The sequence below is a fragment of the Rattus norvegicus genome, chromosome 1 (assembly GCF_021556685.1).
Source record: "Rattus norvegicus strain SHRSP/BbbUtx chromosome 1, alternate assembly SHRSP_T2T, whole genome shotgun sequence".
Taxonomy (NCBI): Eukaryota; Metazoa; Chordata; class Mammalia; order Rodentia; family Muridae; genus Rattus; species Rattus norvegicus.
In genome coordinates this window covers 43078130-43097048 of record NC_141534.1, presented here as the reverse complement: position 1 = coordinate 43097048, position 18919 = coordinate 43078130, and the positions used below count along the sequence as shown (strand labels likewise).

The 18919-nt window shown below is 43.9% G+C and overlaps 1 protein-coding gene across 7 annotated transcripts in view; it reads right to left on the bottom strand.

The window, feature by feature from the left end:
- Positions 1-18919, bottom strand: part of Ccdc170 (coiled-coil domain containing 170) — a 149955-nt gene continuing 131036 nt past the window's right edge. For 3 of the 7 annotated variants that reach the window (XM_087650897.1, XM_087650928.1, XM_087650935.1), the window contains one exon: positions 9963-11136. Coding sequence is in view for 1 of the 7 variants with exons in the window: in XM_087650935.1 (XP_087507061.1) it covers positions 11089-11136 (48 nt within the window). In the remaining 6 variants the exon portion in view is untranslated. Of the gene's footprint in view, positions 862-2137; positions 2745-9962; positions 11137-18919 lie in introns of those variants that run through there. The other 4 variants (XR_015682748.1, XR_015682753.1, XM_087650891.1 and 1 more) reach the window with 3 other exon arrangements.

Genomic DNA, 18919 nt, shown 5'->3' with positions numbered 1-18919 from the left:
TCATATTTAGGATTCATATTTTATTGTATTATATATATTTATACACAGATGTGTGTGTGTGTGAGTGTGTGTGTGTGTGTGTATATACCATATGTGTGCCTGGTGCCAGTAGAGGCCATAAAGAGGCATCAGATACCCTAGAACTAGAGTCACAGGTGGTTGTGAGCTATCGCTGGGAACCAAACCCAGGTCTTCTGAGAGAGTATCAAATGCTTTTAATCATTAAGTCATTTCTCTAGCCCCTAAAAGCTTTTTTTTAAAGACAGGGAGAGTCAGGTAGCATGAAAGCAATGTCAAAAGAGGAGGCCCATAAAATGAGATAAAATCTGCTGATGGGAGTTGGCCTAAACACCTATGTAGACATAGGGGGCATAGCTTCTTTTCCTGTTACTGTGATAAAATATCCTAGCAAAAGCAATTTAATGAAGGAGTGATATATTTAGGTTCAGTTTGAGGTGGGGAAGTCCTCATGAAGGGAATCTCCTTATAAAGGAGAAGTTGTCATGAAGAAAGTCCTCATGTAGGAAGTCTTCATGGAGGGGAAGTCCTCATGGAAGGGAAGTCCTCATGAAGGGGAAGTCTTCATGGAGAGGAAATCCTCATGCAGGGGAAGTCTTCATGTAGGAAGTCCTCATGGAGAGGAAGTCCTCATGGAAGGGAAGTCCTCATGGACAAAGTCCTCATGGAGGGGAAGTCCTCATGGACAAAATCCTCATGGAGGGAAGTCCTCATGGAGGAGAAGACATCACGGAGAGAAAGTCCTCATGGACAAAGGCCTCATGGAAGGGAAGTTGCCATGAAGCAAAACATCATAGAAGAGAAAACCAGACATTAGAGCTGGAAGCATGGGTTGAATTGCATCTGCAGCCAAGAGGAAAAGATTTATGAGTGCTCAGCCTTAATTAGTTTCCTCTTTTTATTCAATCTAGGACCCAAGCTCAGGGAATGGGGCCACCCTCCCTTAGGGCAGCTCTTTTCACCTCAATGAATCTAATCAGGATGATCCCTCAGAGACTGGCTCAGAAAGTGACCTAATGGAAGTAAATCCCTTACAGGTGTGCCTGGAAGCTCGCCTCCATAAGTGATTCCAGATCAGCTGGCTTCTTCCCTGGAGACATGTAGAAAGTGCCTGTTCTTAGTGGTTCTCAAGCCTGTCATAGCCTTAAAGAGACTTTCAAATGTCTGTATCTAATTCATACCCTCATAGGTCCTGGTCTCTGAGGATAAAAATGGTTATCAATATTTTTTTAATCTCTATGAGATTCTACTATGCAGAGAGAGGTGAAAGTGATGGGCCTGAACTCTTCTTTTTTAATTTTGTATTATTATTATTATTATTATTATTATTATTAATTTATTTATTTTATGTGTGGGTGTGTTGCCTACGTGTATGCCTACACACTGCATGAATGAATGGTGTCTAAGGCAACCAAAAGGGGGTGTTGATCTCTGAAACTAGAGTTATAGAAGTTGTGAGCCACATGGATATTGTGCATCAAACCCAAGTCCTCTGGAAGAGTAGCCAGTGCGCCTAACCACTGAGCCATCTTTCCAGTCCTGGACCTACCTTTTGTACCATTGCTAAAAACCTGTTCCGTGGAGCCCCACTCATACATAATCAAAGAATACCATGACATCACTGGCTCCTCATGTGGCCATTTCTACACACTTAATTCCTGCTTCTTTGAGTACATTTGTTCTAGCTTATTCTTCATGGTTTTTGGATTATTCAATAGTACAGCTCAGGGGTTGGGGATTTAGCTCAGTGGTAGAGCGCTTGCCTAGGAAGCGCAAGGTCCTGGGTTCGGTCCCCAGCTCCGAAAAAAAGAACCAAAAAAAAAAAAATAGTACAGCTCAAGAGAATGTGTGGATTTTCATTAGTCAAAAACACCTAACTCCTAAGAATCAGTTCTGGCTCTTGAGAAAATAAAACTGAGACAATACACTATTCCTAATTCATCCCAAACCCTCCTCCCTCTGAAGACTGTGTTACGGAAGTTATACCAGGCTTGCAGCATAAGTCTATTATTGACAATATGGACAAAAAGTAAATAAAGAAACCAAAAAATGGTCATTTCACGCCACTGAAAAACATTGGCCAAAAGAAAAATAAAATCAATCAACCTTTGCCAAGTCAAAAAGAACAGAACCCACTGGGACTAGTGTTCTATATTCAGCTTTTAAGGGGTATTGCAAACAATAGAGAACAAGTGTCATCACACCAAAGGTTTACAAACAGCACAGCTGACCAATGCAATGGAGTCAACCCAACCAGTGGCTGTCTCTGCAAAACCCCCACACACCCTGCGCTGCACTTGGGATATACTCTGCCAGTGCTGGTAACATGTTCTCCTTGCTGGCATCAACTCAAAGAGTCTCTCTCACCAGAGAAATATTTGCGTCTCCTGAATACTTGTCAATCCCCTGAAGGAAACAGTTCTGAGACCTTGTCAGAAAGTACTATAATTCCCACTTTGCAGGAAGAGAAATCAAGGCAGAAAGAGGTTAATCCCTCTGTTCAGGAAGTAGATGTTAAAGTTTCTGGATCTCCAGGAAGACTCGGGACCAGTTGTATCCCTTGTATCATGGAAACCAAATGCATCCATCTATTTCTCCCAGGAGAATCGGGGTTCGGAGTCATGTGTCCTGAAGCCTAACTCGGACATCTCTTCTTTTGCAGAACTCTTCCCTGCATTCTGCCTTTGGTTTTCTTTCTTCCTACTCTACGCCCATTTCCAGGTTGTCTACAAAAATTCAAACATGGTTATAATTAGCTCCAGGGAAGTAGCCAAATGTCTCTTTCTTCTCCTAGTAGTTGGGGGTGTCCACATGCCTTGAGGTAAGCAGCCATCTGCTAGGATTCGAGGATGTGCTTTATTACAGTCTCTCTAGTAATTTACACGAGTAGAGAGGGAATATGAGAAGGACTGCAAACCCAGGCTCTCCAGAACGTCTTCCCATGAGGGGTGCTAAATTCAACGTGTGAGGGTGCCAAGTCAGAGGAGAGGAGGCTGCCCGTGTATTGGCTCAGCTCATTAGCACGGTTTGAAGATAATTATAATGGGACCGCACAGGGAGCATACCGTGTTGCAAGCGGTGAACCCGTAAGTAAACCGGAGCTCAAAACTACATGTCTTTCATGCTTGCGAACAATCTTCCAGAAGATGTACTAATACATCTCCAGGCCCTGATCCTGATCCAAGTGGTCCAAGTGTTCTGTGTTTGGCTCAGTATTTTTTTTTTTTTTTTGGTTTTTTTTTTTTTCGGAGCTGGGGACCGAACCCAGGGCCTTGCGCTTCCTAGGTAAGCGCTCTACCACTGAGCTAAATCCCCAGCCCCCGGCTCAGTATTTTTTAATGGAAACCAGATCCTCCGCGGCAAACCCAGGTCAAGAGGAGTGGGTGGGTGGGTTTCCTCCAGTCTCAGTTCATTTGCAGCTACTGCCTTTGGAAGATCCAGCAGGATTGAACAAGGAGCTGACCCACCATATTGGGAAGGTACAAAAGGAACGTTAGTGAAGCAGTGGCCGGCCTTTTCTGTCTCTGCTTTTTGTACCACGTTCTTAGAGTACTTCTACATCTGTATACTGTATACTGTGTACTACTGCGTACTGTGCAGTCCTTCAACTCCTGCTCCCGATACATTCGGAACCTCCATGGCGTTTCTTTTTCTTCCCTCCCCTCTCAGCTAGAATTGAAGCCCTGACTCCTCTTCCAAAGTTATCTGCCTCTCCACAGACACCTAGTACTCCAAAGACAGATGCTGGCGGTCCATTCCATAGACCTCGGTTGGCTCTCTGCTGCCCCCACCTGGTCCATACAGTAATCTTCCTGCAGTGATCTGACAGGGCACCCTTAAAATACAGTCTAGATTCCTGAAGGCATTTTGAATGCTGTTAATTTCCTTTCACTTTAAGCTTAACTTATGGGTCCCAAACTATCCTTAATGCGTAATGATAAATTATACTACCAAGTTATGAGCTATGGGATAGCACCTTGTTTTTCTGTTTTTTAATAAGTGGAAAACAGTAGTGTTCTAAGAAAAAAATTTTAAATCCTAAAGTAGCCTTTTCAAATCATTACGATGCTGTATATTAATATATTTATCTCAGAGTCATAACATTGATATTTTCCTCTCATTCTACTTCAAATACCCTATGGTGGTAATAAGACCGTAAGGAACGGATACAAGGGAAGACAGGAATTATCTGGAACTTCCCAGGCACTTAGAAAACTTCTTAGAATACATTCCGGCAGCTTACCCACAGCCCTAACCACATAACCATTTGTCTTGGTTACCGTTCCATTGCCATGACCAAGGCAACTTATAAAAGGAAGTGTTTAATTAATTATGGGCTGTTTACAGCTGCAGAGGGTGAGTCTATGACCTATGGCAGGGAGCATGGCAGCAGGCAGGCATGGCCCTGAAGCAGTGACTGAGAGCTCATATCTTAGCAATAAAACAGAAGCAACAGAAGGGCAGGACTGGGCTGGCTTGTGCTTTTGAAATCTCAAAGCCCCCCACACACACATACACACATCTCCTCCTGATCCTTCCTAAACAGTCCACCACCTGGAAACCAGACCTTCAAATATAAGTGTGTATGGGGTTCGTCCTTATTCAAACCATCACATTCTCCTCCCTGGCCCCCATGGGCTTGTAGCCACATCTCAATGCAAAATACATTCAGTCCAACCTCAAAAGCTCCCTTCTATGACCGAGAGCAATCTCTTAACTGTAAATATCTGCAAAACTAGAAGGAGAATTCCATTCGTCCAATGGCACAGTATAGACATTACCATGCCAAAAGGGAGAGAGGGGGAAACACTCTCTCTCTCTCTCTCTCTCTCTCTCTCTCTCTCTCTCTCTCTCTCGCTCTCTCTCTCTCTCAAGAAATACTAGACCAAGGCAAGAGTGAAACCGCACAGGGAAAACTCCAAATCCTGCATTGCCATGTCTGCAGTCAAAGGGCTCTTCAGATCTCCTAGTCCTTCCAGATTTCTTGACTGTAGCACCCTCCTCTCCTGTGTGCCGATTCCATGCCCTGCTTACAGCAGTCCTTGGTAGGTATCCCAAGGTGCTGGCATCTCCAACATCTGGGAGTCTCCAACACAACCCAGAGTTTACGTTCACAACTTCAGGAAATGGCTTCTCTTAGTTTCCATGCAGAAACTTCACATGCTTGTCTCAGCAGCTCCCCTTAAGCAGGGGTGAAGAGCCCGCAGCCCTCTGCTCCTGTATCTTTCTTGATAAAGCTAGAAGCAGTGGTCAAAACTGCTTCTTCTTGCTTGCTTGAGCTGGAATCTGGCCCCTCCTCCTCCTTGAATCATATCTGCATACACTTTGACTCATTAGTAGCTTCTTTTGAGACATGTGCTTTCCTTTTTACAAGTTTCAGATTATCTGGGTAGAGTCCCCGGCAGGGGGAGGGGAGATCTACCTGGTAAGTCTCCCTAGAAAAAGATAAGTCACTAGAATTAACCTAAGGAATTGTGGAGAAAGCTAAATAGATCAATTACCATAGTGAGCAGGGAAGGCTATTGAAGAACTGTCGCTGAAAATGAACCTGCACCCTAAAAGGGTGTCGTCAATGGAGTCCTATTTTACATAGAGGGAAATCAGTGGCAAAGACCTTTATTCCCCTCAGGTCCCTGCGTGAAACTGAAGCTCTGGACATCCTCCCTGCCCCCCACTTCCTTCACACTTGAAACCAGATTGCCTGATGACCTGGCTCAGCTGGCTTTGGGAGCCAGGCAAACCTTAGATCAGGGCTTGAGATGATGCTTGGCAGAGTCAGGCCTTGGGTTGTTTTTTAAACACTAGGACTGACTATTCTGTGCCTCAGTTTCCCAGCTGGCAGACTTACGAGGAACCCCATTGAGGGGGTCACTGTGTAAGTAAGGGGGCAGGAGATGCTTGCAAACACCACGCTGAGGTAGGAGCATTTACTTAGACAGGGTTAACCACTGATGGTGGGGAGGGCAGCTAGCCTTAGAAAGCTACTTCCAAGGAAAACAGAACAGGAGGCAGAGTGAGACTATCAACTTCCAGTTTGCTTACCTATACTAAAACAATCTCCTCCCCGCTTCTGTGAAAAAGCCCCAGCCCTTTTCACTAAGCCACTTCCTCCTGGAGCCTCACCGTAACATCCCGCTGAGACCCGTTCTATGCCTCAGTTCCATCCCTGCATTCTTCTATACCCATGACAAAGGAGAACTGGCTATATTCCAATGTACAACACAAGTGTTTGGAGATACACATGCACAGGTATACATGCATACATGTTGCATGATCTGTACATTGAGGCCATTTAAAATAGCTGTGGTCAGAACAGAAATCAGCTGCCTCAACCCCTAGTCCGCTGTCTCTGCTACCTTTTCATTATGAACACATTGTTCTTCCACAACCAAAACTTAGGATCCCTCCAGACTGATTTATCTTTGATCCCCTTACCCTTTGCCCAAGAACGTTTATAATGGCATTTACCTACTGCATAAACATGCATATAACACTAGATGCATATAGACAAACACATCGCTCCTTTTAGATTGGTCTTCCCCACTGCTCTGGAAAAACAGGCTTACTTCTGAAGCCACTCCTAAATGGCCTTGTCGTGGCTTATTGGAGTAGATCCGTGGGAATGTTTTTCTTTCTGTGGTAAGAACTAGCTGCTGTCCTTATCTCCCTGCTGAGTAGGCTTGGTACCATTGCCTTCTCCCAGGCCCCATTCAAGGTCCTCTATGAACAGTATCCTAGCTTATAACAGTTTGACTCATGAGATCCTCGGTGTCTTTTGGGTACCATTCTGTCTTCTCCCAGCACTGTGCCCAGTGTATGCAGTCTTAGATGACCAGAGTGAGAGGATGTCTTAGATATCAATTAGAAAACTCCCTTACAGTACAGGCGAGCACTTCACAGCTTAGAGAACTAGAAACTTCCCCAACTATAGGTCTCCAGTGAATAATGATTTATTAGGACAACTATCACTGTGTGAGGTGCCGGGGTCACCATGATGGAAAAAAAAAAACCCTATGGTCCTTCACACAGCTGACTTGCTCGTGAGAAAGGAAGCTGAGAAGCAGTTTTGACAACATATCAGTGTTATGGTGCATACGACATTGCTTCCCAGAGGTTGGAGAAACAGATCGTGGGTGTAGAGCATGTATTGTTATTACAGAGAACCCAGGTTTGCACACCAGTACCCACATGGTGGTTCACAAGCCAGCTATAACATAACTCCAGTTCCAGGTCTATACATGTTATGCATACATGCATACAGGCAAAACCTTACACTCATACTATTAAGTCAGTAAATATCACACACACACACACACACACACACAAACACAAACAAAATGCTTTCTACAGAAACATACAACGCCCCTAGTGGCAGTAATAGGTGTTGCACATAAGCAATCAGTAAAGATGAGTCAGGAAAAATGTACAAGATCCTCACTAGGTAGGAATAAGTAGCAAGTCCTGGGACAGGAAGCAAGTCTAAAGGGAGTGACAAGTTCATTTAGGAGCGGCCTCAGAAGTTAGCCGTTTCATCAGAGCGGTGGGTGAGACTGAGCTAACAGGATGTGATATGTGCATATATTGTTGTATGCATGTGTTTGTCCAGTAGGTAGATGTTGTTGTACCCTGATTCCCAATAGCACTTCGACTCATCTTCCACGTTTCCCATCTCTTCCTTTCCCAACCTCCTAGTCCCTTTTCCTGTCTCCTTCTAGCTCCTCCCACTCTTCCCAGACATCTTTGACCTACCCATGTGAGCGAGTAAGGACTATTGAGTCCTTTAACCCTTCTGGGTTGAGGTACTGTTGGGCAGCAACAGAGCTTCTGGCTCTACTGTACGCTTAGTTTGTAAACAATGGGGCCAGCCGAGTGTCTCCTGGAGAAAGGGGAGCCTGGGCAAGATAGGTAGGAGTCAGCAGCTACATCAGGTCTGCTTCCCAGTGGAAGCGCCCCACCTTCAGAAAAAAACTGGGGCTTTCATGGGGCTACATCTACAGAGGACTGCACTGATCCCTAAAGGTCAGTGTCAGGCACAGGCAGAGACAAGTGGCCCCAAAGCTGCAGAGGTTGGGAAGCTGAGCTTGTTGGTATCTCTTCCACCAGAAAATAGGAATATGCAGATTTCCCCCACAGAAATAGTTGGGATTCTTAGCCATAAAAATCTCTAAGCTTTAAAGATTAAAGCCCCTTCCCCCAACCCCCTCCCTTCTCTGAGAAAAGGGAGCCCCCAAGGTTTCACCCCACCCTGGCACATCAAGTCACTGTGGGACTAGGCACATCCTCTCCCACAGAGCCCAGACAAGGCAATTCAGTTAGGGGAAAGGTATCCTCGCTTCTAATGATGGGAAAGGAAGCCAATGTCTGTTATCCTCTCGACATGGAACTTGCTAGGATTGTAAAAGATCTATCCAAATCTAAGATTTGAACTTTTTTTTTTCAACTAAGCTTTTCTTCTGCGCTCCAACCTTAAATCAATTTCAGAATGCCGGTTGCTTATAGCAGATACATTCCAACCATTTTCTCTTAAAAGCCCAGAAAAAGACGGCTGAAATTAGCCAATTTCTTCTGGCTAGTCTCATTGTGCTAATGGAGTTTTTCTTCCCAATAATTCCTTAGTCTTTCAATGCAGCTCTTTATACCCCAGCCAAGTAAAATGTAATTTTTAAATGATATAAGGGAATATCAAGGAAATAACCAAGAGATCAAGGCAAAATGAAATGAGATATAATACTTCAAATGATTTGAGAAGTAGAATAGCACAAAATTCCTGTGTCTGTCTCTGGGGTAATAATTTGAAATAATGTCTTATATTCCTAAAAGAGAATATGGATAAAAATGAAATCAACTCTTAATATGCCGTTTCACTCCAGGAAAGTATGACAAAACGTTATGTGTTCGTGGTCTTCAGATTATTTAGAAGCCACTTTTTTCTAAAGCATTGGAAACCTTTTTAAGTCTTGGAATGGGGAAACTCCTGGACATAGTGGGTTTCCAGCCCCAAGCCTTCCATGCCTTCAGATTCTTGACCCATCAGCAAACAAGACGGTGGGGGAGGGCAGGGAAGGGTCCTAGTTCAAAATCTACCAAATTTAAATTGACTCTATATTGATTATAAACTATCAACACTTGTGCCCACTAATCTTAGCATCAAAAACGAAGGAGCGCAGAGGAAGAACAGCCAAGTGGTGAGGGCTGTTGTCCGTCCAGAGTCTTCTCTCTGGCTCAGGTCTTACCACTCACAGTTCTGAGATTCTCTACTTCTGACTGCTGGGACCAGAAGTCTGGAGTATCTCTTTAAAATGGAAGATCTGAGGCCAGTTTAACGGTGAAATTAAGCATGATTTACAGCTCATGACAGACATTTCTGAAAAAACAAACCACTTAAAAAAGTCAGACAACTGGAAGAAGCTCGGTCCAGGTCCAGTGCCTGTGACCTTGCTCTTTCTCTGACTCTTGCCACCTTCTGGTTTAAAAGAGGAGGCTTCAGTCCAGGAAAATTAGAGCAGCCTTTAATACCAAAGAGTATGTGCTTGTGACAGCTGAGAGCAAAAGGTCAGTCCTATCTGCTGTAAGCCGACGAACGTCCCACAGGACGAAAATGGAGTCCGAGGTGCTCACAAAACCTGATTTGGATGTCACACCTGATATGTCAGTCAAAAAATTAATAATAATAATAATAATAATAATAATAAACATGTTTTGAGGTCTGCAAGCCTCTGGGAGTGTGATCTGGGACATTTCCTACCCATTTAATAGTCAGAGGCCATAATTTGAAAAATACTTATTACTGTGCAAAATCCAAACTTGTCATATCGATGAAAGGATATTGTATTATCCATGTTCTTCAAAGAGCATTTCAAAGACTCTTTGGGGCCCTTCTCCCCTGTCGCCTTCCCATTTTAGAAGGGGCAGAGCTGGGGATTTTTTTTCTTCCCTTTTTTCTTAAGGATCAAAAGCAAAAAACAAGAACACATGGCCTCTTTCCTAACGTTCAGAGCAGCACAGATCACTGTGTAGTATGACAGAGAAGAGATAAAACAGGGAATGTGGTAATGGGAAGTTTAGTTTATTGGTGTTTAAACTCTAAGAGGAGAGTGTCCTTTGGGTTGACAAAGAGAATTTTTTTGGTCAGGCAGGTGCTGTGTGTATGGACTTGTCGGGTGTCCAGTCAGTGACCTTTATCAGATGGGCTCAACTACAGCTCAAGATTTTGGCAGGTCATTCCATCAGAGATATATCTGTGCTGAGAAGTTTCTCTCCCAAATGCAAACTTGCCTTTCTGTGTTATCTGGGGTTTCATCCTTATCATAGCCAGTGTGATTTGAGAAGTTACGCCTTCCATGATCATGTTTCTATAAGCTACTGGGTGTGGTATTGCAGATAATAATTTAGAAGTTATGTCAGTATCAGAGTTACTGAAGGTCTGTAGTTTAAGATACTTGGAAATGTAGTGTATCTAGTGTGTTTTGTTTGTTTTTCTTGTTGCTATGATAAAATAACTGGCTAATGTAACTTAAGGGAAGAAAGCTTTGGCTCACACTTGGAAGGAATATAGTCCTTCGTAGTGAGGAAGGCATAGCAACAGGCAGCTTGGAGCCACGGTGGCAGGGTGTTCTGGTTCTCCACCTCCTTACATACCAGGAAGTAGGAAGCAGAGCTCAGGCAAGAAGCAGGGACATTTTATAAAACCTTTAGGCCCACCTCCAGTGACCCAGTTCCCCCAATAGAGCAACATTCTAAGGACTGGGGACCAGGAGTCCACACACTTGAGCCAATGGGAGCATCGCACACCAAAGCATGGCATGGGGATGCATGGCTCGTTAGCTCTTACAGCAGGTCCGCCCTCTCCGGTGTCCACTTCCTTCTGTGGGAATGTGATGTCCTGCCACAGGATATACTTCTCCTGACTTCTACCTCACACCGACCTCTCAGGTTACTGTTGCTTGTAGGTTGTTTTGCTTCTAATCACACTAAGTTGACTCGCTCAGCAAGTGTGAGATACAACCGGTACAGCATCAGAGAGTGTCATGCAGAGCATGGGAGCAGCCGCCGATGTGCATCCCAGAAACCTCATGAGATGGGATCCCTCAAGAATCGGGTCCTAGATGAAAGTACCCACTGCAGGAAAAAGGAAGAAGGGAGAAGAAGCCTGCATCAAACAGAGCTGAAATGTGACCATAGTTTTCTTTCAGATTCACTCCATTTGCTGTCTGTTGCCCACCGTCCTGTTTCTAGGTTGTCCATGATAAAGAATGTTTGTTTTTACCCCAGCCTTAAGCACTGCAATAAGAACTTGAATTCTGTGTTGGTCCCTGGTTGCTCTAGATGTAAACAAGGCTTTTTTTCCCTCTCCAGCAACGTTGCCATCTCTCTGGACACGAGCGTGCTTCTGTGCACAACTAGCCTAGCCCAGTTCCAGGAATGCAGTGAGAACTCCAGCAGGATATGAACGGAACAGAGCAAGAGGACAGACGTCATCTCCATGTCAAGGACTGCTTAATGATCCAAAGAAACTACACAGATGCTCTGGCTATTACAGGCAGTGAATGTCAAAAGGAATGGGGTACTCCCTATCTCTTGGCATGAGTAACTGTGCCACCCTGGACCTTGGCCAAGCAGAAGGCCATCGCCCAGTGTGTTCAGGACTATAGACAGAAATAACCCTTTGTAACATTTTTAAAAGTTGAAACCAAGAAATGGAGAGATGACTCAGCTCTTAAGAGTCTCCTCACACAACCGTAAATTCTCGAATTCAGATCCCAGCAGAAGAGAGGCATCCTGGGAACACCTTAGCTCCAGCTTCCAGGAAGCAAACACTTTTTGCTGGCCTCCACCTGTTCACAGTCAAATCTGTACATTCTCACATGCAGGCACACACATGAATAGACGGCAGATGATGGATGATAGATAGATAGATGATAGATAGACAGACAGACAGACAGACAGACAGACAGACAGACAGACAGATAGACAGACAAACGGATGCAGGCAGACAGATCAAAACTTTAGAATTTTGAAAGAAAACGTATCAATTCTAAGAAAATGAAATTTGATCAATACAAGTTCAGCTCTTTTGAAACATGTTTAAAATGCTGTTGTCTGCAGAAGGATTTTGGAATAAAAGTAATGAGTAGGTAAATAGGGTTCTTTTTTTTTTCTTTAAATACTCAACCAACACTGAGATCCACAGGCCATTAATTATTTTTTTTTATTTTTTTATTTTTTTTATTAACTTGAGTATTTCTTATATACATTTCGAGTGTTATTCCCTTTCCCGGTTTCCGGGCAAACATCCCCCTCCCCCCTCCCCTTCCTTATGGGTGTTCCCCTCCCAACCCTCCCCCCATTGCCGCCCTCCCCCCATAGACTAGTTCAGAGGCCATTGATTATTAATTAATTTCTAAACCAGTTCTTTTGAACACAACCTCAGACACTTTGAATAGCAGATCTTGGATAAAATCCTCTATTTTTGCTCCCACATGGAACTGGATAAATCACCAAAGGGATACTGAGGAAGCCTGGGAGAAGCGCTGCCTGCTCTCCAACAGGTCAGAGCACTTGGACCCCTGTGGCTACAGAGACTCCATTCACTGTTGTTGCCCTGAGCCTAGGACCTGGCCATTCCTTCCAGGGAGTCTCTTGAGTCACAATCCAGGCACGCATTCCATTACATAGAATAAATAATGACTTAATTTATTAGCTACACAAAAATTTCATGGGAGTTTTTCGGAGAAGCTTGGGAACTATCCACATTTTCTTTTCTTATAAACAAAATTCCTCCTTTTCTAAATACGTGCGAGAGACCTTTGCAGCCATCCTCTACAGCTGGCTTTAAACAGGAGCCGCGATGTGCTTGGCCTGTGACTATTTCTCTCCATATCTGGTGTCCCAGGGCTTGCTATCCATCCCTTCCTATAGAGGGGTTGAGTGTCTCAAAGCACTTCAGTGAACTCTGTCTCCCGTGGCTACTGTGTTTCCTTCCCTGTGCTTTGCGAACCTTCTCACCTCGGTGCATACAGCTTTGCAGGCAAGGGATAAAGAGATGGGGTACTTGGCAGCTGAAGCATCAGCATGGAGTTCAAGCCTGACTTGGGACCCAGGTAAGACCACAATTGAAGGCTTGTCCTTCTACCTCCTAGCTAGGACCTGCAGCAAGTCTCCTCACCTCTGCCCTCCTCGCTTCAAACATCGTGGTTCTCATGTAAGTACAGAGATGAAATGAGAGGAAATCACCAGTTCTTCATATAATTCTCCCATGATTGTTTCCCAGAACTGAAGGTGAATGTGTTGTCAATTTGACAAGATCTAGAATCACTTAGGAGATAAACATCTCCAGAGAGACAAACATTTCTAGAAGCATTTAATGAGAAAAGGCCTACTACCCTGACGAGCCATGCCATTCTATGGGCCAATGTCCCAAACTGAATCAAGAAAGAAGGAAACCACCTGAATGATGAGCGCCATTATCAGCTCTTCTTCCTGACTTCAGATGTGACATTGACAGCCCCTGTCACCATGCCGTCCCTATCCATGTCCCTATCCATGGGGGACTGGACCCTCAAACCATAAACCAAACCAACTCCTTTCTTCATTGCGTTGCTCCTGTTAGGTGCTCGGTCATAGCAATGAGACAGTACCTAACACGCCTGCCCGAGAAATGTATACGGGGCAGGGAGAGAGACACTGACCTGTGTGGGTGTGTCCTGAATCTGTACACATCTGAGTCCACAGCGTCCTCTCAAATATTGAAATAACTGCTCGCCAAGAGCTGAGGAGCCATGACCTTCTGTCACCCCAGACACTTTGGCCCCTTCTATCTCATTCTATCCAATGATTAACAATCAGGTTCCAGCAAGACAGTAAGTCAGTAAGTTGATGGTGGGGACCAAACACCTACCCCTCCTTCGGGGACACTGGCCATCACTTGGTGTTCATACCTACCCATAACATTGCAAACAGTAGCCTTACATTTGAAAATATATTTTGTGGCACTTGGTAGTCATGGACACTGTGGTGGTATGAATAGTTATGTCTCCTATAGACTCATGTGTTTGAATGCTTGGCTCATAGGAAATGCCCTATTAGGAGGTGTGGCTCTTGGCCCTTTGGGAATGGCACTATTAGGAAGTGTAGCCTTCTTGGAGCAGGTGTGGCCTTGTTGGAGAAAGTGTGTCACTGTGGGGGTGGACTTTAAAGTCTCCTATGCTCAAGCTAAACCCAGTGTGGCACAGTCTCCCGCTCCTTCTTGCAGATTAAGATGTAGAACTCTCAGCTCCTCCAGCACCATGTCTGCCTCGATGCTGCCATGCTTCCTGCTATGATGATAATGCACTGAACCTCTGAAGCTGTGAGCCAGCCCCAATGAAATGTTTTCCTTTATAAGGGTCTCCTTGGTCATGGTGTCTGTTCCCAGCAGTGCAACCCTAGCTAAGAAGGGCACTAAAATAAGAGCTATACTCTTGGGACACTGCTAAGCACTTAGGGAACCTTGGTGATAATTAAATGGCTCTACTAGGATACCCCGTTTGAGGAACAGAATAGAGGCCGGATTTTCCTCTCCACTTACCTTGGATTTGGACATCCTGTTGTAAAGTTCCCCACTTTCTACATGTACTCACCCACACCCCAAAAGGCGCTGCGAGTAGATGCTAGCAGGAAGAAACTTGCTGGCATTTTTGGAGATTCTGGCCTCATAATGTCATGTCAGGGCTTTTGGGTTTTTTAATATTATCTTTTTATTTTGTTACTTATTTGTTCCCTTGCACATATATTTTATGACTTCCAGTTTTGCGTTTTTATGGGATTCATGAGTGTGCAAATGTGTTGCTGGGTCTATATGTTTTTTGTGCCTTTCCTTGGGTTCTTTTCTTTCTTTGCTAACAGGTTTGTTTTGGTTGTTTTGCCCACTTCCAGTGTGTTTGGCTCACCATATTTCATTGTATCTCATTTTGTTTTATTATCCCTTAGAAGCCTGTTGGTTTTCTATTTTCTTTCTTTTTTTTTTTTTTTTTTCGGAGCTGGGGACCGAACCCAGGGCCTTGCGCTTGTTAGGCAAGCGCTCTACCACTGAGCTAAATCCCCAACCACCTGTTGGTTTTCTAATGAGAGACAGAAAGGGGGTGGCTCAGATGAGAGGGGAGGGAGGGAGGGACTGGGAGGAGAGGCAAACTAATCAGGATAGAGGTTGTGTGAGAAGAGAAATCTATGTTAAAATAAAGAAAAAATTCAAAAGAAATGCAGGGGGGAAACTGGGTGGTGGGGGGAGGGGAAGCTGCAAATTCCCACAGTGCTCAGCTTTGAATCCCAGTAAGGAAGTCAACCGGACATTTTGTTGAGGTCTATAGACACTCTTGAAAATATTGTGCTAGTTTCATTTCCATTGCTGTGATAATATACTATTACCAAGAGCAACTTAGGGGAAGAGGGGAGTTCATTTCGTTTTACACTTATGAGTGACAGTCAGGGAGAAGTTGGGGAACAAAAAGCAGCAACTTGGAACAGAAACTGTGGGGCAATGTTTCTTGCTGGCCCACTCACAGACCTATGCTTCAGTAGAGTACCTTATACAGCAAAGCACTACCTACCCAGGGAATGGTGCTGCCACAGTAGACTGGACCTTCCCGCAACAGGATAGGTCTTCCTACTCAAAAACCTTTTTAAGAAAACTTCTTCAGAGATGTGCTCTGCAGCCAGGTTTTAGCTAATTCCAGATGCTGTCAAGTTGACAACCAAGATTAACCACCACATAGTTAATACTACCTATCTTATAAGATGACAGTAAAAATTGAGTTAAAAGTTATACATATCACTTAGCACAGTGTCCTAGTACACTTACGAACAATAATAAAGAGTGGTTATTATTCCAAATGAACTTTTCAAATCATTGCAAAGGGTAAGCAAATATGCAGGCTTAATCATCTGGTTATAATTGTGCCATTTATTAAACTGTTGGCTTTAGTCTTTAAATACTCATTTCTAGATTTGGCTTCAAAACACAGGCTGAACTTTGGCCAAAGATGTTTTCATAGCATTCCCTTGGAGGGAAAGACATTTGGCCTGTTAATTGTCCCTATTAAGATCTAGTCCCCAGATGTTACCTCAGCTGGGGAAGAGGACTTCTTTTCAGGAGGTTGTTGACAGAGGTTTCAAGATAAACATGCAATGGCAATATATATGCAGGCCAGAAGAAACTCAAGAGCAAAGTGCTGGACCCTTGAAGCATTGCACAAGCTGATGAGAGGAGACTTTCCTAGAAGAACTTAACAGAAAGGATTTCAGACCCAGAAAGGGACATCACTGCTAGTAGATCCTCAAAAGGAAAATCCTAACCCAGGAGTAGTTACACACACACAGACGCGTGCGCACACACACACACACACACACACACACACACACACACACACACACAAATACACATACACATACACACAAACACACACACACTCACACACACAAACGCACACACACGCACACTCACACACACAAACGCACAGAGAGAGAGAGAGGGGGGGGAGGGAGAGGGAGAGGGAGAGAGAGAGAGAGAGAGAGAGAGAGAGAGAGAGAGCGAGCAAGTGCTCTCCCCAGTATTCAAGTGTGTATCTTCTGAAACCATGGCCCAGAGCAATACTATCTTCCCTCAAGCTGACCTGTGAGGCACTGTGTCACAGAAATGCCATGGCAACTCACACAGCTGGCCCACCAGCTGTCGTCCTAATGAGATGCACAAGTTCTTTCAGCCTGTTCATACATCTACAAAGCAAGAAAATGCTCCCTGTGACTGTAATGGAATGAAAATGAGACAGTAACGCTAATGCATTTGAAACAGTGTCTTATATATGTTTTTTGTCTTTAAATATATATACATATATATGCACTATATATAAATATATTATAAATATATAATACAAACATGTTGATAATATAATATCATAAATTATATTATATTGTATTAAAATATTTTTGTAATATGTAAATACTTTTTCAAAAATAGAATACAGTTGTATAACATATATAATATATACTAAGCACACAACAGGTGCTTCATGCATGTTATGCATGATTTTCTTTGTTTATTTTTTTTTGTTTTTTCCATCATTATTAAATTGGGTATTTCTTATTTAAATTTCAAATGTTATCACTTTTCCCGGTTTCCAGGCCAACATCGCCCTAATACCTCTCCCCCTGACTTTTATATAGGTATTCCCCTCCCCATCCTCCCCCCATTACCGCACTCCCACCAACAATCCCGTTAACTGGGGGGTCGAGTCTTGGCAGGACCAAGGGCTTCCCCTTCCACTGGTGCTCTTACTAGGGTATTCATTGCTACCTATGAGGTCAGAGTCCAGGGTCAGTCCATGTATAGTCTTTGGGTAGTAGCTTAGTCCCTGGAAGCTCTGGTTGCTTGGCATTGTTGTTCATATGGGGTCTCAAACCCCTTCAGATCTTTCAGTCCTTTCTCTGATTCCTTCAAAAGGAGTCCCGTTGTTCTCAATTCAGTGGTTTGCTGCTGGCATTCACCTCTGTATTTGCCATATTCTGGCTGTGTCTCTCAGGAGCGATCTACATCCGATTCCTGTCAACCTGCACTTCTTTGCTTCATCCATCTTATCTAGTTTGGTGGCTGTATATGTATGGGCCACAGGTGGGGCAGGCTCGGAATGGGTGTTCCTTAAGCCTCTGTTCTAAACTTTGCCTCTTTATCCCCTCCTAAGGGTATTATTGTTCCCCTTTTAAAGAAGGAGTGAAGCATTTGCATTTTGGTCATCCTTTTTGAGTTTCATGTGTTCTGTGCATCTAGGGTAATTCAAGCATTTGGACTAGTAGCCACTTATCAATGAGTGCATACCACGTGTGTTTTTCTGTGATTGGGTTACCTCACTCAGGATGATATTTTCCAGTTCCCTCCATTTGCTAGGAATTTCATAAAATCATTGATTTGATAGCTGAGTAATATTCCATTGTGTAGATGTACCACAGTTTCTGTATCCATTCCTCTGTTGAAGGGCATCTGGGTTCTTTCCAGCTTCTGGCTATTATAAATAAGGCTGCTATGAACTTAGTGGAGCATGTGTCATTGTTATATATTGGAGCATCTTTTACGTATATGCTCAAGAGAAGTATAGCTGGTCCTCAGGTAGGGGAATGTCCAATATTCTGAGGAACCTCCAGACTGATTTCCAGAGTGGTTGTACCAGTCTGCAATCCCACCAACAATGGAGGAGTGTTCCTCTTTCTCCACATCCTCGAAGCATCTGCTGTCACCAGAGTTTTTGATCTTAGCCATTCTGACTGGTGTGAGGTGAAATCTCAGGGTTGTTTTCATTTGCATTTGCATTTCCCTTATGACTATGTTGAACATTTCTTTATGTGATTCTCAGCCATGTGATTCTCGACATTACTCAGCTGTGAATTCTTTGTTTAGCTCTAAACATTTTTAATACAGTTGTCTCCCGGCAGTCTAACTTCATGAGTTCTTTGACCAGGTCCCTTCAGATCCGGGCACAGGTTGGACCACAGGGCTCCTGCAACTTGAATGCCCCTATCTTCCTGTTCCCAGAGGCCCTATACAGTTTCCTCTTGGGACAGGGATGTGGGCAAATGTGGGCAGAAGTGGCAGTCTCTCCTGCCTGGTAGTCTCAGGATTGCACCCACGTCTGGGAGATCAGCTCTCTCTCCCATGGGCTTGGGAGCTGGGAGCTGTGGGCTGGGATCAGCTCATACACTATTGTTTTAAATAGTAATGTTAAAAGCATTTACTGATTATGAATATATATTTTATAGTGATGTCCAGAGATGAGGGACTAAGTGCTGTTGTCTCAGTGAGATAAACAGTCCTTAGAATAGATATGGAGACACTGCCTGGACTTGAAGGGACCTGGTCAACAGTTCTCTGCACCCAAAT